The 26319-nt window shown below is 35.4% G+C and overlaps 1 protein-coding gene across 1 annotated transcript in view; it reads right to left on the reverse strand.

Moving 5' to 3' along the window:
• Positions 1-24694, reverse strand: part of LOC113081086 (dedicator of cytokinesis protein 1-like) — a 160777-nt gene extending 136083 nt beyond the window's left edge. Inside the window, exon 1 of the mRNA XM_026253134.1 lies at positions 24591-24694. Coding sequence (XP_026108919.1) covers positions 24591-24633 — 43 coding nt within the window. The 5' untranslated portion in view covers positions 24634-24694. The remainder of the gene's footprint in view (positions 1-24590) is intronic.
• Between the last annotated feature and the right edge of the window lie 1625 nt (positions 24695-26319).

Here is a 26319-nt window from a genome sequence, read left to right on the forward strand (position 1 = left end):
CGTTCCACACAGGGTTTTTCTCAGTGACCCTGAATGACCCACATGACCCAGTGACCGAGAGACAGCAGAGGACGAGAAGGGAGCGAGACCTGTGAGGGTTAATTACTGTCTCTATTTCGGTCTCACACATGCTGATTCGATTCTCTGCTAACACAGAGTCTCTCGGCAGAGAGAGAGTGTAATTACACAATATTCTTACTGTGGGCCTTGTGATACCAAACACACACACCCAAAAACATAAAGCAGTCATTTCTCTCTTTCCCTGAATCTGGATTAAACACCTCTGCAGCACTACATGACAAAAACATTTCAATGCACATCCTTGTGTACCTGCAATAACACGCATGCAAACCAACAATCAAATGTTATTAAAAAAAAACACCAGATAAACAAGCAAACAATTGCCACATGACATTTCAGATTTGAATATTAAATCAACTGTTTAAAAGAGCTCCTACACTAATACTACTACTATTTATTTACATTGAATTAGCCTTTACTTTTTGCGACTTACATTTCTTTTTATTTTATTATTTTATTTTTAGTCATTTGTTTCATTATTATTTGTTTTTATATATTTCTTAATTTGGTTTATAACTTATATACTATTTAGAATTAATTTACTTTTAAGTTTAAATAAGCTAATAAATATGCCGATGTAATTCTGAAACATTGCAGCATGTATATGTCTGAAAAACAAACATTTCATTCAAATTCGGAATGGATTATAGCCTAGAAATCGAGCAAAGTGCATTCCCATTATCATCACTAAATGCATCCCTCATTTCAGTTCATAATGATTTCACAAAGTTCTGTTAGAATCATTGAAGCTCTAAAAACTACACAATGAATCTCTTGTTCAGCCTACATCACGTCTGCACATACGAGATGATTCACTGATAGTCCCAGAAGAAGCCAATCCAATTACACACACAAAAAACATGGAGAGAGAGAGAGAGAGAGAGAGAGAGAGAGAGAGAGACTGCCGTGATAGCAGAGCAGAGCAATGCCTAGAGAAAAGAGGAAAAGGAAATGGTTGAGAATACATCCCTAAAGAGCATACGGGTAACAAACCGCCACAGATCCAGCTCTTATCTTAGTAGGAAGAACACTTTACCAGATGACATCGTTCTGAGCTCTCTCTCTCAAACACACACACACACACACACTCGAGGAAACGCACACTTAAACACACAAATGATCACTGGAGCTCAGCTCAGACTGCTGTGATTGGAATTTCAAAGCCTGTCTAAACAGGTGGCTAAACGGCATAATAACACAAACCGCTACAGGTTATTAATTATATAACAGAACTTTAGAATGTGAAATAGAGAGGAACAGAGGAAAAACAAACACATAAATATTACATTAAAATATTAGCAATAAAATAATAATAATAATCCTGAAGTGAGTAAATAAAATAAAACTATAAATAAAAAATAAACAGACAAATAAATAAATATATCAGTGGCCTGAAACTACAGGAATAAAGAGCGCAAGTAAAATAACATAAAAAAAAAAGATTTATAAAATTAATATTTTGTAAAAAAAAAAAAAAAAAGAGTTGTATTAAATTAATATTACCACCCTGATGCTATGCTATTGAGAAAAACAAGCAAGCAAATAAATTTAAGCAACAAATAAAAAAAAAAAAATAAACATTCTATTGTGATAACCATGTGGACAAATAAAAGCCATATCAAATAAAAAAAATATCCAATGTATAAAGAAAAATATCAAATAAATTAAATATTACCATTCTGATGCTACTCTTATAACCACTTGAGCAAATAAAATACAAATCTCAATACATATATTTTATTTTTTTATATAAATATAAAATGAATATTAACATCTTGATTCCACTGAAATAACCAATTGAGCAATCAATCAATAAAAATAATTCCTGGCAGCCCTGTGATGAAACGAAATGAAATGTGATGCTGCCTAAAACAAGGTATAAAGCAGAATGATTTCACTGCCAGTTGTTTGTAACAGCTTTCATATGTGCATGTGATGCATAAAAACATTCTTCAGTTGTGCAGCTCACTAGGTTTCAGATCAGAGCAAAAGGAAGGAGACTAAACAGAGAGAGGAAGAGAGGAAGGGAGACACATAAAGAGGATCAGAGCAGTGTTTGACAACCCGTGTGTGAGAGAGACTCTGACAGGAAGTTCAGGCCCCTAGAGATGCCCGTGTCCCCCGAGAGAGAAAGCAGACGCTTCAGTCGCCTCTCTTCCAGCCTGGCTCTGAGTGAATGGAGCCCATTGAGCTGGACACAGACACCAGCTGCAGCAGTCACTCGCCTCGACTCCACACCTGTATCTACACCACAGGCTAGAGATGAAACACTAGGAACATTTTATCCTAAAAATTAGTAAAAGGCTGAAACTTTATGAAATTTGAAAATATACACAAATATATGGTTTCCGAATTAGTCTGAACAAAAAAAGTCGACAGGCTGAATGAAAATGTAATTCCAGTTTCTGACAGCAAGTGGCGCTTATGGAACGGCAGAAATAGAGGTTTCCATGGTAACCACTGTAAACAAAGCACTGTGCTCATAAACACTGCTTCATTTGGCTTTTCTGAAGGCTTTAAGCATTCATGGATTTCATACATTCATATAATATCTCTCAGTCTGCCATCCGTGCCGAATTGTGAATAAAGTCACGGCTGAAGGGCATAGGCAAGCCACAATGCAGCACGCCTCGACCACCGAGTTATTACAACCATCAATGTATGTACTGGTATTATTTTTATGCCATTCTTATGCTAAAAATTTGTTACTGACTGTAAATGGGAAGTGAATGTTCCAGTATAACATGCCTCATCAGATGTGGCTCAAATACAAACAGAGGATAAGAAGATTTATATAGAAGTTTTAGTTTAAAAGAGACCGATTTGCAGCATATGATTTCATATTTATTATTTGATTTACTTATACATTTTATTATTATTATTATTATTATTATTATTATTATTATTATTATTATTATATCTTGTTAATGGTGATGTGCAGTGATACACAGAACTGTTGGATTCAGCATTCATGTGCTTTATCGTGAAGAAAACAGAGTTTTTCTAATCAAATCTGGTTTAAATGATCACTGAAATATGAAACGGTAAAACTAACCAGTGAGACCTTTTACCGTGATTTAAAGCAGAGCTGCAGAAACACTTCTAAAAACAGTCAGAATAGTCCTAAGGGTTAAAGCATGGGCATTTTCAAGCATGTTATGATTGAATGACGTGCACAGAAGCATGCAAAAAGAATGCTAAAATAATCTTAGATATCTGGTTGTAGGTGATGAGGTGTTACTCCAGCCGGAAAATAACCAGCCATTACAGCCAGATTGTGTGAGCCGCCCATAGCATGGAGAGCTGGTATACTTCACGACGGCGGGAATAAGGCAGAAGTTGAACCATTTCTAACAGAACAGATGGCACAACGAAGGTGCTCGAGCAAAACCTCAATCAATTCCAGAGAGCCAGAAAGGTTTTATAAAATAAGAGCGGGTCGACAGCTTCTCTTTGAGGTCTGGAAGAGTAATAAAGGGTTTTATTGTCTCACTTAGCCAGACATTTCAGTGTCGCTATAAAGTCTGGTCCATATTGCAGTTTATTAGCGGTGTTTGGACAAACCCTGAACCCCGAGTATTAAACTTCACCACGCATCTTGCTCCGAGGCATTTGTGCTAAGACAAAAAGGTCTAGTTTACTATTATTGCTTCTAAACAACTGAACTTACAGTTTTCACCTTATTAAATCACAGCTCCTAAACCTACAACTGAAGGAGGGTCTAGTATGGCAGAGACATGCGACTGGGGTTTCCTGGTAACTAAAGCAAAGTCCTGGCAAAACAGCATGAGCTTCTTTCCTGTAACAATGTTTAATTGGGATTTGTGCTCTGATCACACTCGTTTAGACAGGGCTGAAACAAAAGAGACTCCCAATTTAATTGAGTGATAGAGAATTTACAGTTTCCACCTAGGATTATGACGGTATCAAATTTTCCTGTTGCGATTAATTGCTCATCTTTTATCACGGTATACGGTATTGAAATTTAGTTTAAAAAGTGGTCATAATACAGTATAACAGGTTAAATATCTTTTTTAATAACAAATATAAATGAACATTACAATAAATTGATATTCACGATGAGCAATAGCTACATTTGCTACAGAAGTTATTAATATTTGTTAATAAAATACAAGTCTTCGTACATGTAAGCTCATGAAATAACACTGCTGCAATTTTAGATTTTAACAATGTTATTAAATATTGGAATACTTAAGATTAATGAATATTCAGAAGAATTATTCACTGCAGTTTATGTTAACTAATGAATTAACTAATGAAGCACTAATGTAAAGTGTGAATGAACAAAGAATCAAAACACTTTATAACAATATCTAGGGCATGTTGTAGTCCAGATTAAACCAAAAAAAAAAAAAGTTGAAAATAAATAGCATATTAACTCTAAATATTTAAGTATTTGGCGCTGTGAACACCATAGCAAATACACAAATCTGAATTGCTATTTAAATACATTTAGGAAAGTAGCACAGCTGCTTTATTTATGGGGTTTCCAGAGTAAAGGCTTTTTTTGCAGTTTAGCGCCATCTGCTGTCAGAGAGTGAATGTGCTTTCATTCAGCTCATCTCACGTGTTTTCTCATGCACGCTTGTTTACATCAGAGTGAACATGAGTCTTTCAAGTAGCATACAGCGGTGTTGTGCATTTTGACCAGTTTATAGGAAAAGTATTCTTAAAATGCATTCCAAATTCTAAATAATTTGCAATGCATAATTATGCACGGTATTTAGAAATGCCCATGATAACAATATCATGCATATTCATTACAGTGATATAATCTATCTCCACCTTAAATGAACTCCAGAACACAGATGATCATGTTTGTTCATGCTGGTGCTAAGACTGAGCACTTAGAATACAATTATCCTGCAATTTAACACAGACACTAGATATTTTAATATTCGCTGAATTATATGTCACCTTATCATGTGCATCAGGGATGTTTTAGTTAACCAAGATAATAAAAACCTATAAAAGGTGAAGTGCATTGTATTATGGGATACATTATTTTTATGCAGTGTGCACTGGTTGAATACAGCACATCTAACACAACCTAACACAAAGTATTAGGTTATCTGAATACTACATGCATAAAGGAAATGAATGCATATTGCAGAACTAGCATACACACTATGGTAGTGTGATAATAGTATCACATAAAACAGAGAGAGAGAGAAAGAAAGAGAAGTGCTTAAATTATAATGTAGAAGTGGAGAATGCGGAAAAGAGACTGATGAAGAGATGAGATATCATCAAGTTGAGACAGTTTGTCTACTATGAATTCATCTAACAGGTAGAAACAAGCCTGATGAAGCTGAAGATATCTACAGACAAAAAACATACCCCAACATTGCATTAAAACAACATCTGTAATATAATTCAGTGACTGACTTAACACATTTGCATTGAGTTTCGTGCTCATATGTCCAATACATTTTGATACAAATATATATTTAAAAACACATACATAAATGTCTGTCATAAGCACAATTCACCAAGTGAATAAATCAGCCTTTATGATGCTTTGTGTGTGGTGAGACATGAAAGCTCAAATATTTGCTCTGTATGTATTCCTGTATTATAGTTCAAAACGTTTCAAGCATCTTTCAACATTTTCTGATCAACAAAACAAACCCATCTGCTTTTTATTCATCAAGAACATCCATCAATAAACCATCTACAACTGTTTGTGAACTTTGTTTTGGTAACACTCATATCGCAACGCCTTCATATCACACTAATTATTACCCGGGCACATTTCCACAAAGTCCGACAGTGTTTCTAAAGATCTTCATTATTCTGATGGGAGGACAATCATGAAGGGAGGAAAACTTGCACTAATTATCTTGTTTGCATCTAGCACAGATCCGCCAGCACACAGCGACGCCGCTGAAACCTGATGAAAACCCGCCCCGGAGACCGTTTCGGTCATGTCCAATCAGAAGCGGGTCAGATGCACGCCGTTCATCATCATCATCACACAGCAGCGGGTCAGCGTCCGTGATGCCAACATACCTAGAGTCCTGCTGTCTAATTGCTTCATTTTAATTGGCCAAGTACACTTGAACTTCTGCAGGCCCCAAATTGAATAATGGGAAAATTATTTCTCCAGACTGTTTGGAGAATTAGTATAATAGAGTCAAGTATACTCGAACACATGTAGGAAATATGTATGAAGTCATTAAGTGCAACATCAGACTCAAATCACACTAATTAATTATCATTATTCTAGATTACATTAAAAAATCTGATCAAATTTTTATACATTAATGTAAACATCAGTACACTCATATTTGCTGGAAAAAATCAAATCCAATTAAATATAATTCACTGATTAAAAAAAACTAATAAATTAATGATATAATTAAATATATATCAAAATTTCAATTATTTGAATAAATTAATTCATATCAAACTAAATATGGAACATTTAACATCAGATTATTGAAATTAAAATTAGGTAAATTTATTTATATTAATAATTATTTTTTATAAAATGTTGTAAAAATAAATTTGAATGATACATATAAATAAATAAAAATACACTTAAATAGGATTACATTTAAACAGGTAAATTTAAATTGAATAACACTTGATTAAAAAAATTTTACTGAAAAAATTTAGAAATTGAAATTGGTGAATTTAAATAATTAGATAATATAGATTCAATAATTACATTTTAAAAGATACATTTTAATTAATAAAATATTAAAATAAACTGAAAAATAAATTAGCTTAAACTAAAAACAAAATAGGTGAATTTGGAAGGAAGGAAGGAAATTTCTGGACATTCACAATAGATGTACATTTTTGGGCTGAATTTCTAACAAAAAGTAGTTGTGAAATTACTTTTACTCATTCCACCCACTGCTAGTACAATGTGAAAAGAGAAAAGAGGGGCCGAATCAAATTGTGCAATCGAAATAAGTATGTAAACAGCTTCAAATCACAGTCAACAAGGAGAAAACATCCATCATCTTAAAATACCATTTGCAGTTCTGATCGATTCCTTCTGGAGACATGCAATTAGCTGCGCATTTATACCGCGGTGTGTACAATGTGTGCTTAAAGACGGTGTCCTGTGCAGGTTTCTGTGTGGGCCGAGGATAATGAGATGAGTGAAGAGAAGGTCGGCGGAGGTGAGAAACAGCAGGAATCTCCCTGAACGAGAGGGTCAGCGCTACTGAGGCAGAGAGGATTGTGGGTATAATGTATAGGACCCAGACAGCAGCAAACGCCCACGCTAATAACACCAGCAGAGAGACCACGCTGCTTCCTCACAGCTCAATATTAGCCAAGCAAAATGATCGGTTTCATTAACGCATACAGCAAAACCAGACCAAAACGTTAGCCCATAAACAATCTTTCTTTATTTCATCGGTGTTTGCAAAGATGAGCTGCTCTATTATTATTGCTAATCCTAAGGGTTAACAGATGCTCTCATCACAGTCCGTAACTCTTCCCACACCATTTGTGTGAAACATCAGTTCATATAGCTTCATTTTTTTCACAATAAAATGCTACAAATTGCTTTTTCATCAATCAACACTTTGCTTCCATACACCTGATGACATTTCATAACAGAAAGCATTTTGAGCATATTTTTAACACTGATCTGTAGTATGCTTTCTTAGCAGCCGAGCTAACGTCATTGATATAAAATGTCTTGCACTTGAGATTTACTTATGAGAAGTTAGCAAAACGTGTCTGAGAAATATACTAGAGTTATGCTAGCATGCAGTCATGATTCTTTATAGCCACATACTTATACTGTGGTTACAGTTACGGTTATATTTCAGGTTTCAGATCATGCAGACAGTGTCAGGGACCACAGGATAATCTATAATGATCATGTGACACTGAAGACTAGAGTAATGATGCTGAAAATTCAGCTTTGATCACAGGAATAAAACACATTTTACAATATATTCACACAGAAAACTGACATTTAAATTGTGATACTTTTTCATAATTTTATAGCATTTATCTGTATTTTTCATTAAATAAATGCAGCTTTGGTGAGCAGAAGAGAAAACATCATAAAAGAGCGAATACACCTTCATGGAAATCATTAGACTATTAAGGCAGATAAATCCACTTATTGTCCCTGTACATTAAATTATGTGTATGGTATGAAAAGGTCAATCCAAGGTCAGCACTTGTAAAGAAAAAAAAATGCATTATACAAAGAAAAACAATTCAGAAGAGGTAATTGTGGACTCCTACTGGCAGTCTCTCCAGAATATCCTGCATTAATGAGACGGGAGCGAAACACAGATGATACTAATTAACCTTGTCTTTTTATAGCAGCGTGTGTAAATGCCACATGAGAAAACCCCATGGCTGAGAGCGAGTGACCATCCTGACCAGAACAACATCCTCACAGTGCGCCGCTCTCTCTTAAACTCTCTTAATGGATTCTGGCCCCTGGATCCCAGTTAAGCAGCAAGTAGGGACTTTAAAAGAAGGATGAAGAGAGGCAGAGGAAGGGGTTAATACTAAGCATTTATCATCATGTCAGCCAATCAAAAGCACATTTTTAATGAGCTCAGGGAACTCTGGGAGATAATGAGCTCCACTGTCACTTGGTAATTAAAGGTTTCACACGTCACTCCTTTACGAAACGTAACGTATGGCGAATGAGCAGTGCGTTCTTATAAAGCACGATAGTGGACGTTAGCATATAACTATGCATTTACTTTTTCACTTTCAGGTCAATTAAGGTACTGGCAGTGTTTTAATTTATTTAAACAATTTTTAGAAAAGCAAAAATTAGTCAATTTAATTGTTTGTATTTATTTATTTAATATTTATATTTTATATAAAATAAATAAATAATATTTTTTATTAGAGATACACGATACTAGATTTTTGATTCGATAACCCAATATTTTGGCGGACGGACGGACAGATATTTCATTTTGTTTTAAAACAAAACCAAGTCTCTCCTGTGCAAAAAATTATAAAAATAATTTTTCATCTGGTTAGTTTTAGCAAAAAAAAAAAAATTGAATTCCGGAAGTTCTTTTTTCTTAATGATTTTTTTTTAATAATACATTTTTAAAAAAATAATAAAAACTTACCATTTTATTTGTGGATTTAACATTACTACATGGTCTTAAGCAAAAGAGCTGTTAAAAAAAAAAAAAAAAAAATTCTAAAAGCTCCTTGTGTTTAAGTTTTCATAGTCCATTTAAAAATAAAAATTAAAAATTAAATATAAATGAATAAATCTGTCTGGCGTCTCCTACAGAGTGTGTTCACGATGCTGCTTTTGGGTTTTCTGGCGTGCCCAATAACAAAGATAACAGGCCAGGAGCGTCGTACATCAACAGTCACAGCAGTCGCACTCGACTATTTTCGATGCTTCAAAATATTCTAACTGACCCTCTGATGTCACATGGACTACTTTGATGATGTTTTTCTTAACTTTCTGGACATGGACAGTATAACGTACACACAGTTTCAATGAAATCTAAAATAGACTTGTGCCGGTATTCGGTAATACGATATATTGCGGTGATTAATATGCACGATATTGTTATCGTGGGCACTTCTAAATACCGTGAATAAATATACATTACAAATTATTCAGAATTTGGAATGCATTTTAAGAATAGTATTCCCATCAGCTGCACGACATTGCTGTAGTTAACAAACTCCAAAAGATGCAAACAGTTTAGGGAAGTAAGTGAAGATGAAACCATTGCAGATAGCCGGGAGGGTGAAAGTGTGTATGTTACGTCGAAAGATGACATGTGGAGGGGTAAGAGATGTGTCAGAGACCATGTTGAGGTTAAGAGTGAGGAGGAAGTGATCCGACGTGTGCAGTGGAGTAACCAGAACATGATCAGTAGAGCAGTGTTGAGTATAAATAAGGTCCAGTTGGTTGCCTGATTTGTGAGTAGCAGTAGTTGACACTCGGTTGAGATCAAAAGAGGCAAGCAGAGTGTGGAAATCAGCATATAGAGGTTTATCTATGTGGATGTTGAAATCTCAAAGCAAAACTAGGGGTGTACAATCCTGTATAGATAAAGAGAATTGACTCAAGTGAATAAAATAAAAATTTAAATTTTTAATTTTAATTTAAAATGTGAATTAAAAAAAAGAAAAGCCCAAAAAAATTTGTTGGAAACTAGTGCTAGACAAACTGATGTAGAGACACATTGCACTCAAAGCATTAAAACCGTATGTTATATTTAACTAACTAACCATAATGCAACATATCCTGAGGGAAACTGAATATCAGCTTTTGACTAGATCATGAAAATCAGGCCATGATGATATTATTGATATGTCAATCAATATAAAACAACAATATTTTCAAGTAAACTCAAAATAAATTCAGACTTTTTTCTTTTTTTTTTTTACTCAAAACTTTCATAAGAAGCTGAAGTCACAGAACACAAACAACCGTTCAAAAGCAGCAGCGGCAAACAAAGGCACTTGAGGCCAAACACTTCTGAAAAGCCCTCAGACATTTTCAAGAGCCTCTTTAAAAGTCAAAGGGGCAAAAAAGAAAGCGTGGAACTGAAAATCCTGACCCAAACGCTAACAAACAGAATCTCTGATCGATATTTCACACATAATAAGACTGTTAACCCTCCTGGTCTTTTCAATGAATATCAGTCATGAAATCTGGTCTGAACAGCAATGTATTTGTGCGAGCGGCAGCTCTGTTTTGCACATGTCGAGGTAAAGCACACATTCTGATGATTCGCTCAAAGCCCTGAGTCATCAGCGATCGTTGTTCAGTGCACAACAAAGAGCTCAGTTCAGGCCTGCACACAATAAAACAACGTCACAATCTCATAATAGACCCACTCATTTTAAAGGTACAGTCTCCTAAAAATGATCATTCTGGAAGTTGCTCACCAGTAGTGACCACAACTATCAACCACCATCGGCAAAAGCCAGCATAAAAGCATCATGAAGCCTGTGTGCAGCAAAAAAAAACTGGCTGAATTTGCATGCTCTGCTGTAAATGTTGACTGGTTGATGAAAACCAAGCTGATTTAATTCTTCACATTTAAACAATTCGGAAAAGGTATCTAGAATTAGTTATAGAGCATATAAAATGCATATAATCATTTATTAATCATTTATCATTTTGACTTGACCCTTTTCTTTATTTTAAGGCTAAAATGAAAATAAATAATCATTACTTAAACAATAAGTAAAAAAAAAATGTATATAAAAAAATCTTGTAATCTAAGGAATTTATTTAATTAACTGAAAGAATATTGATAAAATATATTTACTAAATAATTCATATTTATATAAAAAGTTTGTTTAATTACAAATAATTAGTAAAATAAATAATAAACAAAATGAATAAATATAAAAATGAGGACAATCATTTGATAATAATTAAGTCATTCATAATTCATAATAGTAAGAAAACTAAAGAAAATTTAATAAAAATAAATAAACATTATATAAATAAGCAAACAAATTTAACAGGTAAATGTTCAAATAAAGCTGATGTGGCAGTGTCTCATATATTAATCAGGATGAAGGTAGGAACAATAGCTCTGTTGGGCAACTATAAGAGACGTCACAGGTCTGCTGCATCTACACACACACACACACACACACACAATAGACCAATTCATGAAACACCACTGACAGGACGAGTCTCAAATCAAGCACACAAAACACACACTCACTCAACAAATCTCACTAAAACAGCAGTATTACAGCACATCCCTGTTTGCTCTGCAGCACAGAGAGGACTCATTAATCTCTGTCAGTCATGAAGACGCCAACACAGGCATGTCACTTTTGACATTTACTTGCATGGTGCTTTCTGACAGGCCCAAAGCTGGAGCATGTTTGATAGAGGATGCTATCAGGGGTCTCACGGGGGCCTCATTGTTTAGCCAGTGAAACATTAGTTCAAAATAACAGAAGCACAGTTGATTATACAAAGTCTTCGACAGCATCCCAGTCTGACAGCTGGCATTTGCTCACCCTCATGTCTTTCCAAACCTAGGCTTTATTGCCTTTATTCTTCATCCTGCTCTTTATCCATACAAAGAAACTTAAAGAAGCTGCTGCTGAACATCAAACATGACAAAATAAAAATACCATAACATAGATCCATATAAGTTCTGTACTCACATGACAGATGGACACAAAGATATCTGTTCCCAACTGTTCATGTACAGATTTATGAATTCAGACTCACTGCTGAAAGTCTCGAGGACATTTGCACTTTTCTGTCTGACCTAATGGTCCGACATGGTTTTCACTTTAATTCTGCTCTGTCTGGTCTCTGAGGTGGCTGAACTGATCCAAACAAAGACCACAGACTCATCTCTGCTGACGGGATGGGGCAGAGAGATGATGTTCATATCTGCCCATCTGTCACAATGAATGGGGTAAGAACAGCCTTCTTAACCGTGTGTGTGTGTGTGTGTGTGTCCTGCAGGGTAATGACCCTTTATTTCACAGTCAATAGCACAGCATCAACCATCTGTCCAGAGGAGAGACTTAGATCAGACACCAGCAGGACAACTGAGGCCTTTAAAAACACAAATCAATACACACACACACACACACACACACACACACACACACACACACACACACACATTCTGAAAAAATGCTGAGTGTGATGAACAGATCAACATTAAAAGTCAGTCAATACCACAGGTTAATTGGTGTTTTTCTGAAATGATAGACCTCGCGGAGGTACATAACAGCTGTTTAAATCATAACCGATTTAAAATAGAATAAAACATTTTTATAATTTATTATAAAAATGTATATTATTTCAGATAGTTAAGGCAACATTTCACATTTTCATTTCGTTTATCTTGATGTTCTAAAATAACACAAACTAAAATGTAAATAAAAACTACACAGACATTTAAATTTTAATTTTGAACATTGATACATTTTAGTTGTATCTGTTAAAAAACAATGAACAACTAATTTTATTAACCAACTTTAACATTAGTGAATGCTGTAAAATTATAAATTGTTCATGTTAGCTCGTGCATTAACAAACTAAAAGCTTCATTAATGTACACTAAAGCTAAAACAATGAACAACTCCGTTAGCTTAACTTCAACTTGCACAAATTTAAATAAAACTGATGCTAAAAAAATACCTAGATTATAGAACTAAATTGAAAATGGAGTGAAAACAGCAATGAGACCTTATTGAAAACTATTTGTATCACAACCAAATAACCTTAAATTCAATGCAAAATAGTCTACAACAAGATTAAGCCACAAAATGGCAGAAATAACTCAATTTTCATTATGTTTTCATGTTTTTGTTTGTGCTCTACAGACCGCTGTAATTTCCCCCCATGTGACTGAGAAAAATAAAAAAAAATAACAAAAAGAGAAAGATGCATTACACATTTTATTGGATCACTACTACACATGTATTAAAAAGATTTTAAATGGGAGCAATATTCCTGCACCCTAAACCCCGAGTGTTTCCCCTCTGAGAAATCCAGTTATCACATCTTCCCAGACCAAATCTCATAATATCACATACAGTAACTCCGTTCCATAATCCCCAGATTATTTAAAATTCAAGTTGAAAATCTATTAAGAATAACTCAAACGTAGACTAATCTCCAGACCGGCATCATGCACTGACTTACCTCAGACTGAGAAATACAACTCTAAAGAGGTATTACATCACAAACACCATCCAGAAGCACGTTTAAAAACGATAACACACATCCACATACACCTGAGACCTGGATTTAGGACATTCACACTGGTTTAGATTGAAACCTGTCAGCAGCTGGCACGTATTCTTAGGGACTTCTCACTCTTTCAAATAAAAATATACAAGTTTGAACTTCATACAAGATACTGAAGAAGAACGAGGAAGGGAAAGATATGCACTAAAAAACTAATACAGAACATGTTTCACTACTTAATATTTTACTTGTAAACAAATTTATCAAGATCAACTTCTTAAAAGCACACATTTTCAATGTTAAATCACTTTTAACTTGATGCAGTGCCTTAAAAACGAATCAACTAAGATATAAACCTCGATATAAATCACCACAAATGACTTAACCTGTTAACGGTCACCCGTCCACCCTGTGGGACGCCTACCTTTACTTCCCTATATTACAATTCAATCTAATCTAATCTTGACAAACTATATATCGTTGGAAAGGTCTAAGACTCCCAAATATATAGTTTACCAATGTTGCTTGCTAAAAATTATGTAGGAAATGTAATCGATTAATTTATGACAAGAGTGCAACCTCAAAAATCTAAATTATAACTGGAGTTTTGACCTTTGTTTAAAAAAAAAAACTTAAAATCTCAAAATTCTCAATTCATTTTAAAATCAGACATTGCATTACAATATCATGTTACAAAATATTTTCATTCATGAATTATAAAAATGTAAGTTTGGATCGTGCACTACAAAGTCAATGTTCAAAAATGTGAGTCACAGTTAAGGGGTTAAAGGAAAAGTTCACCCAAAAATGAATGTTTTTCAGTTGAAACTGTAGTACTTGGTGATTCATAAAATATGACTGGCACTAATATACTAGGGGTGCTTCGATTTATCGGCTGATCAATCGCTTTGGGATAATTGATTGGCGGTCTCTAAAAAGGTAATCTCAAAAAAATGATCTCAAGCAGATGACGTGACCTCAAGTGAGGTTTGGCATGACATGAAGCAGCAGCGTCTCAGTATCCGTCTGGCACAGGTGAAGTAATTATAAAGCTATATTTCTTCATTAAATAACTTATAAAGTAATATGAAAACCTTGTGTGGGAAGTAAGTTCACAAACAGCGCAAGTGAATCACTGCACGCGCTTTCCCTTTCTCCCTCGCAAGTCTTCACAGTCAACACAAGTGTGTTTTTGGTTAGGTTTAAAGGGAAAGAGCACTTTTAGATAAACAAGGCAATAAGATGGCACTTGTGGAGGATGAAAAATAAAGTTATGTATGAAAGTCAGGATTGCTTGTAATAAATATAAAAAAAAAGGAAAGGCAGAAGAGCTGACTATTTCTGTCAATGGTAAGTTTGTGATAACGTAAGAAAAAGTAGTTTAAATGTTTTGCTTATATTTTCTGTGTTTAAACATGTCTGCTAAAGATTTTATTACTGTACTGTGTAAAAAAAAAAAAAAAGAAAGAAAAAAAAACCCTGCAATGCTGGAAAAGCATTTTCAGTACCCATGTTTGAATTTGAAATCAAAATAAAGGATAAATGTTGTGTTTGTGCCTTTGTGGTAAACAGCCACGGATCAGTAGTGGACTCTTCTGTGAAAGCACAGTCCGTGCTGCTTCCCCTCTAACAAAAATGAAATTCAGGCCCTGAATACATTTCTAAAAATCCTTTAAAAAGATCGTTATCGGTATCGGCAGATACTACATTCTGTGATGGGGGATCTGCCACAAAAATCATGCTCGCAGCATCCCTATAATATACTGTATATGAATTAGTGTTGAAAGTACCAACTGAAATGTAATAAATGTCCTGCTAGCATTTTGTGAAACAATCGGTCTGAACATTATTTACAACATTATTACCTGTAATTCAGAGTCTCAGACAAACAGTGTGGAGTATTTCTGTACTGCTTCTATAAAACTAGACTTTAAAATAGAGCATATAGTGCATTTGAGAAGTTCATCTTCAGATGAGTGAGTGTGTTCATTTAAACGGTTGTGGAAATGTCCTTCAAGGACGTGTGACACCACAGAATATTTCCTGCCAAACACAATACTAACATCAATGCAGAGGAAGTTTTCAAAATGATGTTTGCCAAATTACACATAATCTGATCCTGAAGTACATGAACTACAGTTAACTTAAGCAACTGAAATTAGTTTGTTAACCAACAAGCACTGCTATAATTTTTTTTTTAAAGAACTGCCATATTACACAAAAATATTCTATGAATAATTGGCTTTAACAGGCTCCTTATCAACCCTGCTCAGAGAAGTTGTCCTCTGCTCAAGAAACAACAAAGACGAAATGACAAAGTGATGCTGAACTAGTCAGACAGTAAAGGGAGACGTACAGATTCATAAGAGCAACACATTCAACAGGAGATGAGCTTTTAACACCTCTTTTATTACCCTTTGGATTCCAGGAGTTCAAACATGGACTGGGAACCTAGAACCATTTTTAAGGTAAATTGGCAAAATTAATAAAAAAAAATTGTTGCATCTCAAACTGCATAAAAATGCAACAAGCCAAGAAAGAAAATTTTAATATAAAATTAAATAATACAATTTTAATATTTGATCAGCTAGATTAAAAAGTTATTTATTTTTTAATCATGGTTTGATTTAAAGATTAATTACAAAATTAAATGTAATAAATGACAGATTCTATACCATATATGTGCAATGTCACACAACCAAGACAAAAAAAGCTAATTTTATCATGATTTAATTGAAAAGAATTTCCTAAAAAAAAAAAAAAAAAAAAAAAAAAAAAAAACAGTTAACTATTCAATACGATATATGTACAATGCCACATTGCCATGATAAATAAAATAAAATGTAATTAAAAATGTAATTCACTTTTCTGACTGCTTTGTGTACTTGCTGTATAAACTTCACAATAATGCATACCACAAATACAAAATTTAATACCCAGCAGGTTTCAATCAAAATTAAATTCTATTTATTCAGTAATATATAGATGAATTACTAAATTAAATGTTACATTTAGTATCTTTACAGCACACAACTTTAGTGTACAGCATTCACAAATTACAGTGCCAGAAATTACGCTGCATCCAATCTGGTTGGCACATCTTATAAACTTTGATTGGTGTGAAATATTTCAAAGTTAAAGCAGTCAAGCCACAAAATTGTGTCATCATGATTGATCATTGCTGTCACTGTACTTGAGCACTCACACTCATCTCCCGCCCCGTCGTTCTGACACTTCTCACCCGAAAGGGTCCAAACACAGACCAGACTGTGGTTGAGGTTAATCAGGAGCACACTGGAGATAATGAGAGATTATACGCTTGTGTGTGAGAGTACAAACAGAACTATTGTCTTCAGTCAAGCTGCACTTCTCACTGGCGGCTTTACTGAAGCCAAAGGAAGTGGCATTTCCTTATCTGGGGAGCCAACGTGTTGGGGACAGCAATCCTGTCCACCGCTGCAGAAGCCACCAGAATACCCGCGTAAACAACACTGTCTACAGCCGGAGAAAGAGTGATAACAACATAGAGGTAAGTATTAGTTTGGGAGGACTCAAGTCAGCCAGTCATTTTCAGCTTTCATGCTCTTCAGAACAGTACTGTTCATTTTCATTAGTGGCCGACCGATATATCGGCCGATATTTTACATTTTTCAAATATCGGCCGATAAGTTTTTCTGCTTGGTCAATGTGTTCGAGGCCGGACTTAAATATTAATATTATATTAATTTTTTTTTGTTTTTTTTTGTTTTGTTTTTGTTTTTTATATATCGGCCTCATATCGTCTATCAGCCCCCTGCTTTTCAAGATATCGGCATCAGCATCAGCTATCAAAAAAACACATCAGTCGAACACTAATTTTCAGTGGAGTCTGCATACAGTTATTTTCATATACATCCAAAAGTAATGGATTATTGAAGAAGTAGTGTATGGTGGGACTTGGTTCTATGCATCAGTTGTTGATTAGATGTTGAGATCTGGGTGTGGGAATCAAAAATGGAGGCAGATGTATGGTTATTCATGTGACAAACATAATTTAAATTTGAAAAGAGATGAATGTGAGCTTGCAGTGGGTGGGGTTTAAGTGGAGTAAATGATTAGAGACCTCACCAGAAGGTCCAGTTATGACATTGATTAAAATTTACAGTAAGTTAAAAGCAAAAAAAAGATTTGCACGTATTAATGAATTGTTCACAATAAGATCTAGAGCATTTACTTAGAATAGATAGGATAAACTTACATTTCAAGTCAACTTTCATGTTTATCACATATTTTCTTTGATTTCATTATACATTGAAATATTGCAATAGTGAAATTTATTTTGTTGTTGTTATTATTAACATAGCAACACCCTAGCAAAGCCCTAGAAACTACCCAGAACACCTTAAGCAGGGCAATGGCCAAGCAAATATCCACAAAACCCGAGTAACCACAAAAACAAAGTGACTGCACCCTATAAAGTTTTGGACAGGCTACAGCTGTTCAGAAAATCTTGTGTCTCTGAGCTGGATTGATTTAGGCTTGTCAATATGAAAAAAGCACATGCCGACTCTACAGTGGCACACAAAAATAAATCTTTCATAAAGCAAGAAAAATCTTTCGGCTGTTATTTAGCGTAAGTCTCAAAGGACTGACAAACAGTAAGAAGCGGAAGAGAAGTCTTTCATCCTCCTCTCCAAATTCAAGGAATCCCTCTCATCTATGTGTTATGGCATATTAATGCTGCTGTGTTTACAACACAACACTTCAGCTTTAATCAAAAGGGATTAGAGTGACAACATGACAGAAATTAAGGACAGGAGAACAGCGGTGGCATCTCCCTGCAGCTCAGCACATTTCATATGCACACAATGAGCAGAGTCAAACTCCAAACACTTGTTTGATTGTGACTGCAAATATGAGGTAACAGATATGACATTTGCATGCTTCTGTCTTCAAGATTGTTATGTGAAGACAAGCAGCATGAAGAATAAATCTACAAATGTGAGAATGTCACCAATCAAATGATGTGTTATTATGCCAGATGACATATCTGAAGTTATGACAGAAAGAATAAAAGAGAAAGAACAAAACAAGGAATAAAAAGAAAAACAAGCACAAAAATAAAAATTTTACATTTTGGAAAAGACACATTGCTTGTTACAAAGCAGTTGCTTTGCAAGGTTTTTAAAAAGAAGTTCATCCAAAAATTAAAATTTTATGAAAAATTTACCCCCAGGCAATCCAAAATGTAAATGAGTTTGTTTCTTCATCTGAACAGATTTGGAGAAATGTAGAATCGCACTACTTGCTCACAAATGGCTCCTCTGCAGTGAATGGGTGCCATCAGTATGAGAGTCCAAACAGCTGATAAAAACATCAAAATAATCCACACCAATCCAGTTCATCAGTTAACAGGTTGTGAATCTTTTTAAGAAACAAATCCATCATTAAGACATTTTAAACTTCAAAATGTAGTTTTGGGCAAAAATACAAGTTTATTATCCATACTACCATAACCCACAATCCAGTGAAAAAGTCCAACACCTGTCGTCTCTCACATCAAAATTCACCCACATATTTGTTTAGAGCCATTTTGGCTTGTAAACGGTGCTTAATCTGTGCAGATTTCTCTTCTGGTTCAGAAAAGACAGTTTTTTTTTTACTGGAGCAAGCAATATTATGGATAGACGACTTGTATTTTAACCAGAAGCAATGGTTAGTTAAAAATGTCTTAATGATGGATTTGTTTCTTACAAATACAAAGCAATTTGATGGACTGGAGTGATGTGGATTACTAAAAACCGTTGCGATAACTGCAATAACGCGCTATTGACAAGAAAACCGAAGAGGAATGCAAGAACCGCTGCAACCTTGATTTTTTCATGTTTTCTTTTTTCATAGTCTTATGCCCTTCTCGTTTTACACTTAGTGCATGTGTACTGAATAAGTTCACTATACTGGGGCACTAGGACCCACACAGACCTCAGGGTGAGCGCCCCTGCAGGCCTCACTCTTCCGGCAGCAACCTCGTTTTCCCAGGAGGTCTCCCACCCCGGTACTGACCAGGCTCAACCCTGCTTAGCTTCAGTGGGCAACCGGTCACGGTCTGCAGCGTGATATGGCTGCTGGTTACATCTCTCTTTAAATGAATCAGCGTTTTTGACCCTGTAGTTGAATTAATTAAAGACTGACTGACAGCAGTCTAGTACACGCTGGTGGTTTCTGAATATAACCTCATTATATACACTAACACGCATGTGTGTGTGTGTGTATATATATATATTTATATAGCGATAAAACCACATACTGTGCTTTTGAGAGACTCAAAATTATCTCAAGGGAAATTACTTCATTGTGACAGCGCTATAATTACTTGTGGATTATTGTGATGAAAAGAAAAAAAAACGCTGTCCCTTTAAGTGCATGTTGCTGTTGAGATGGCCTGTGGGTGACTGAGGAGTCTCGTCTTTTGGTGCGCCATGCAAATATTCCAAAAATGTCTGTGAAATGCCAGAATATTTACAGGATGTAGGAAGTTCAGCTGAGCTTCTCGCCTGACAGCAAAAAAGCTCCAGATCAGAGACGACCTTTCAAAAGACAAATCACAAACACAAAAACACTGAAAAACTGAATTTCAGCATGTGCCAAACTTCTTATGGAAGTGCAGAGCTGGCACCTTTTCCAAGGTGCCTTCCAGGATGCAACTCCAAACGGCTGGTTTTCATTAAATCTATCCACAAATGTTTATTTCCACACCTTCAGAAAGGCATATAATCATCCAAATTAACACACAAGCATTAATTTGTTGGCAAGCACATCATAAAGTAATGGTTCACATGCAAATGTTGCCAGGCACAACCCAAATCTGAGAAAACAGGTTACAGCTTAACTGGTTTTAAATTAGGAATCAGGAATCAGGTTATTAAAATGACTAACCACAACAAGAGAAGGAAAAAGAACCTCAGAAATTATTCATGCAGCAAGCATAATGCATGGAAATAATGAGATTCACTTAAATTGCACACATCATTGTTTTAATTAAATAGTAACTGTGCTGAGCAAAATAAATAAATGACAAGACCAACTGCAGATCCAAAAAATCTGAAAAATACTGATTATTATAATGATGAATATGCATGCATGCATATCTGAGAAATTTTATGTGGGAAATATTAATTTTAAGGAACGTAATTTTATTGTTCATCCAACAACACAATGCCTTCGTCTCTCTCAGCCAGAAATCTTTGTGCAGAGCTCTCAAAGCAAACTTCACTGCTGTTCTGCTCGAGGCCTGAATGAACGGAACAAACTACACACACAAAGCCTATTAAAGTTGCTTTGGAAACTTTTATGGGACGGACGGCAGTGCGTAAGCAGCGCACCTCTTTCAGAGAACACTTCCTCAAATACCACAAGACTTACTCATGCAGAGAGACAGAGGTGTGCGGAGGATCCAAAAAAAGAGGACATGAAAATGAACACATTGCTGTCAAAACCATAAACTGACAGATGTGACTGGTTTGTGTTTTAAGCATGATGAATGCAGAATTATGCTGAGAAGACATGGCTTAATTTGTATGTTCGTTTATTTTTATTTATTTGTGCCATTTACACAATGTTTTTTTTTTTCAAGTTTGTAGGTGTCAAGGTACAGAAACCAAATAATTAAAAGTAAAATAGCACTGGATAGTCTTCAATGTAAAAATGAAATATACAATCAAACCTACATTTATTCAGACACCTTCAACATTTCTCAGATTATTACAGTTTTGCTATATATATATCAAAAATTATATCTGGTGTCTGAATAATTTTTGGTTTGACTGTTAAAACTACAAAGTAATTCAGTGAAGAGCAGTGAGTGATTTACATTTAAATTTTCTTGGATTAAGATTACAGCGGCCAGTAGCTAAATTAGGCGCGGTCACTTTAAGAGACCATGAACGCATCCAATATAATCACATCCTTCCTCAACTGTTTACTTTCACTTAAGAAATAACTGACAGTTTTTTCAAGCATAATTTCCATTTTGACATATTATGTATGTATTTGTCGGCACAAGAGCAAAAATAAGCAAATTCGATGTTCAAGTGTTTTGGAGACGCCTTTCTCTGCACGAGCCCTGAACACCAGAACACAGCGAGTACTGAATTGGGCTCTTTCACATCTTTTTGTTTGTTCAAACTGTGATTTGTATTTGTTCGTTCAGGTGCAGGAGGGACTTCGAGGAGAACTTTGCAGAAGAGAGCTCGGTTCAGTGTCGCTGTCCGTTATACACGGCTTTCTCTCTCTCTCGCTCTCTCTCGCTCTCTCGCTCTCTCGCTCTCTCTCTCCGCACCGAACACAGTGACCAGTACTCTGTTCAGCTTTTCCGCGTCTTGTGTTTGGATGCTTTAATGTTTAAATCGACAAGCGGTACGGCTTAAAAACATGTGAAAAAGATAAGCTTTCGTGATGATGCGGAGCAGTGGCCCGTCAACTGTCCTGAGCATCTTTTAAGGCTGTCCTCATCCAGTCAGTTATATAAAATATCAAGGTGAATGTCATCATAGCTTGATTAGTATAGACCCAGCTCCCAACCCAACTTTGAGAATAGATTAACGACGATATTTTTTTTTTTTTTATCGCCCGATAAGCGTCTCACGTTAACACAGCACGTTAACGCCGATAACGGCCCACCACTGATATATTATATATACACACACACACACACACACACACACAACTATACAAAATCTGCCCAATCTGAACGTACATGTGTATTAAAGAACAAGGTACAATGATAAGACTAGTATTCAAGAATGCGATTATACATATACATCAATGGTATATTTAGACTGAAAACAATCAGAAAAGTATGCCCCTTTCAACAGCTAGACTATCAAGGAAGCAGCACACACAAATGTGTTTGAACATGTTCCTCTTTTACCTGCCGTAGTCAGAAAAAGGCTTCACCTCCGTCTAGTGCACTTGAGAATTTAAATTACACCAATACAGAGGCAAAACTATTTCAATATTACAGAGTAAAAATGAACCACCCTCGGGGTAAAAATACACACACAACACAGACCAGACATTTTTACACACCGCCTCGCGCTCCTTTTAGCTCAGAGTGGAAGTACTGAGCAACACAAACAGGTAGAGAGCAACCTTTCACTCACAAACTCAATGAGTTAACCACAATATTTCAAAAGAGCGGAGCAACTCTTTTCTCCTCCTGCAAGCAGAACACACATTATCCAACATGAATGATGGAGATATTTTGAGTCTCCATCAAGGAGAGCAGATAAAACCAGAATTATGGGATAGACTTGCTGGCAGCAAAAAAAAGTTTGCTGCCAATAGAAGATTACTGATCCAACGTTTAATGCAACCCATAAAGTTCTTGTCCAGTTGAGATGGAATTAAGATTATTTTATATCCTTCAATCATTTAAAACCAGATCTTCTCAGGGACTTTCTAAGTGAACTTTAGATATATTAACAACAACTATGGGTGTTCTTTGAAACAGTTCAGTTAGAAAACACCAACAGCATCTGCCTGTGAAAGTTTCTGCCAGGAAATACAATAAAGTAACAACAACAACAATATAAAAATTGGGATTTTTTCTTCATATTTTTTATTTAAATTAATTTTATTTCACAATGGGTTTTTTTTTTTCTTCAGAATTCTAACTTTATATAGCGTGATTTTGTCCCATTGATAATGAGAACAAGCTTCCACATCATCCAGTGCAATACTTCTCTCCAAATCATGCCATGTCAATCACAGCTGGAGGAATGACGCAACACAACCAATAGCATGAAAACAATCCAGTCTATCATTACACACCAGAAGGAAGAAACGCCAGGAAAAGAGTTCAACTTTCATTTACAGCGGATGTTTTTGGATTAACAAGTAGTTCTAAACGTATGTGGACACATTATAGAAACAGTAGTTTTTTTTATTATTATTTACAGCAAGTCAAGTGCAAGGAGAGGAATGAAACTTGCTCAGATATGTAGGTAAGCAGCGCCTGAAATCATGACACAAACTTGCTAGCCAATGAAGCAAACCAATCGGACTGAAGTATTTCAGAGAGTTGAATGCGATAGGAGCACAACATACAGTACGTATGAGTTTACAAAATATTTACGCAAAAGTCTTTAAAATAACAGATAGGATCAAACACACGCATATATAGTAGTCCAATGAAGCGAGTTTATTTACATCAGGCTTCCCACGCCTTTCAACCAATAACTTTGCATGCGTTTTCCAGTCATTAGGGTTTGATGCGGATTTAATAAAGCACTTCAGTTCACTGCGTGTCCTATTTTAGGCCATGGATATTTACTACAGAAACTGTGTGAATTAAAATCACGGTTTTTAAATATCCTAACAGTTCCAGATTTCCATGACAGTGGGATCCCTGAGACATACATACACAAAACAATCGGGCGACTGAAAGCAGCAGGGGCTGGTAGAATGAAGCCCGTTCAGAATCTTCCGCGCGGAACACATCGAGAACGAATCTTTAGAACGTATCGGCGCGAAAAGTTGTTACAAAGTATCAGCGCGCGATTAATAAGGAGCAACAATGTATCCATCAGCTCCATTCAGGCCCGCAGCGCAGGAAACACTGGAACTAGGCGCGTCTGTGTGTAAATCTCACACACACACACACACACAAAAATATATATCTCTCAAACACACAACTACAAACTGAATACACACGGACCCACAATCATAAAAACACACCTCCTTAAATAAGCCAAGCCAGCCGGGAAACATAGAAACTGGAATCACAATTTCTCCCAAAACTTTTGTAATGGGACATTAAGAAGTTTGGTTGTTCTGTACTCACCGACTCCATACTTCTCCTTCTTCGTGGGCACCCAGCGCGACATCCTCACTGATGAAGGAGTTGTGATACGCCCTTGAGTGTTGCTGTCGATATTCCAAAGAGATATCCAGAATTTTTCCACACACTTTTTCTTTTCTCTGTAGGAGTGGAGAGAGTCATCTAGCCGCCATTTTCCACCCTCACTGAACTCATGAACCGCGAGGGGGAGATATGAGAAACTTTCTGTCATGTGGGACACCAGCGTCACCGGACGACCGGCCAGTCCCTCATAAATATACCATGAGAACTACAATTTACCAATGTACCAAAATACCGGAGTAAAGTAAAAGCACTGACAGTATTATTGAATATGAAGAGATAATTATTATATGAACTTGACATGTCTTTATAATTTAGGGTTTAGGTTAAAGGGTTAATTCACCAAGCGTGTGTTGTAGTGCACCAATCCAAAAGAAGTTAAATAAAAAGTGCCCATTCTTAATAAATAAAAAAAAGTGTCTCACACAACTCGGGGGGGGGGGAATTCTCCGGGCGGATGATGCCATGGGTCAGTAAGGACATTTAATTATCATTTATAAACTTGCCTTAGAAAATAACATTATTTGTGTGCATCTCGGGACAAAACAAGGGCACTGACATATTTTAAGATCAGTCGGTTCAAGTTTCTTTCAGTTAAAACAGCCCAGAACATGCATTTTAGTCTGAGACTAAGCTTAAGCCTTGTCTGTGAAACTTTGGGTATATTTTTTAAATTATAATCTAAAGACGTGAAATAAACAATGCTGGTATATTTTGTATGAAAATTGCAATTTTTTTTTTCTGAAGACACGACTGTCCCTTAATTGTGCCATCATTCCTTATGTGACCAACAATTTTAGTATGTAAGGTAAATATGACTTGTGAAACGAATATTTTGTAAATAATTTGTAATCAATTTCTAATATTGTCATATTGAATAAAAAATACAATGTATACAGTTCAATATAATTACTCCAGTCTTCAGTGTCGCATGATCCTTCATAAATTATTTTAATATGCTGATTTGCTGATCAAGAAACAATGATTGTTATCAATGTTGAAATCAGTTGTGCAGCTTCAAATTCATTATATCAACAATGATACATTATAATTTGATACATATCACATGATGTGTGTGTGTGTGTGTATATATATATATATATATATATATATATATATAAATATATATATGTGTGTGTGTGTGTGTGTGTGTGTGTGTGTGTGTTTGTGTGTGTGTGTGTGTGTGTGTGTGTGTGTATGCACGCATGCTTGCATATTTATATAAAATCTGAATCTGAACAGAGATCCTAAAGCCACTTTATGGTGGCTTTTTGTGATGGAGAAGTCCAGATATTTTGCAGTTTAAACTGAGCATGATGAAACTGCTTGTAATGCCGTTTTCATATGGTCAGTGTCTTATAATGTTTATATATAAGTTATATATATATAACTGGGGTCTAAATGGACTGACTAATCTGTTTTTCCACTGCTGGTTCTGTTCCATTTTTCAAGTAAAAAAGATTTTTAATCAAAATATAGAAAACAAAATTAACAACACACCATAATACATTATGAATCCTCTAATGCTCATAACGAGACAATTTTCACTATCATAAATAGCTGCAGACTGTGGCGACTGCTGAAAATTTGATTATGGGGACCAATTAGAAAAGATTGCTCTGGGATACTGTCTCGTAGCCACCAACTTCAC

The sequence above is a fragment of the Carassius auratus genome, unplaced genomic scaffold (genome assembly GCF_003368295.1).
Source record: "Carassius auratus strain Wakin unplaced genomic scaffold, ASM336829v1 scaf_tig00033088, whole genome shotgun sequence".
Taxonomy (NCBI): domain Eukaryota; kingdom Metazoa; phylum Chordata; class Actinopteri; order Cypriniformes; family Cyprinidae; genus Carassius; species Carassius auratus.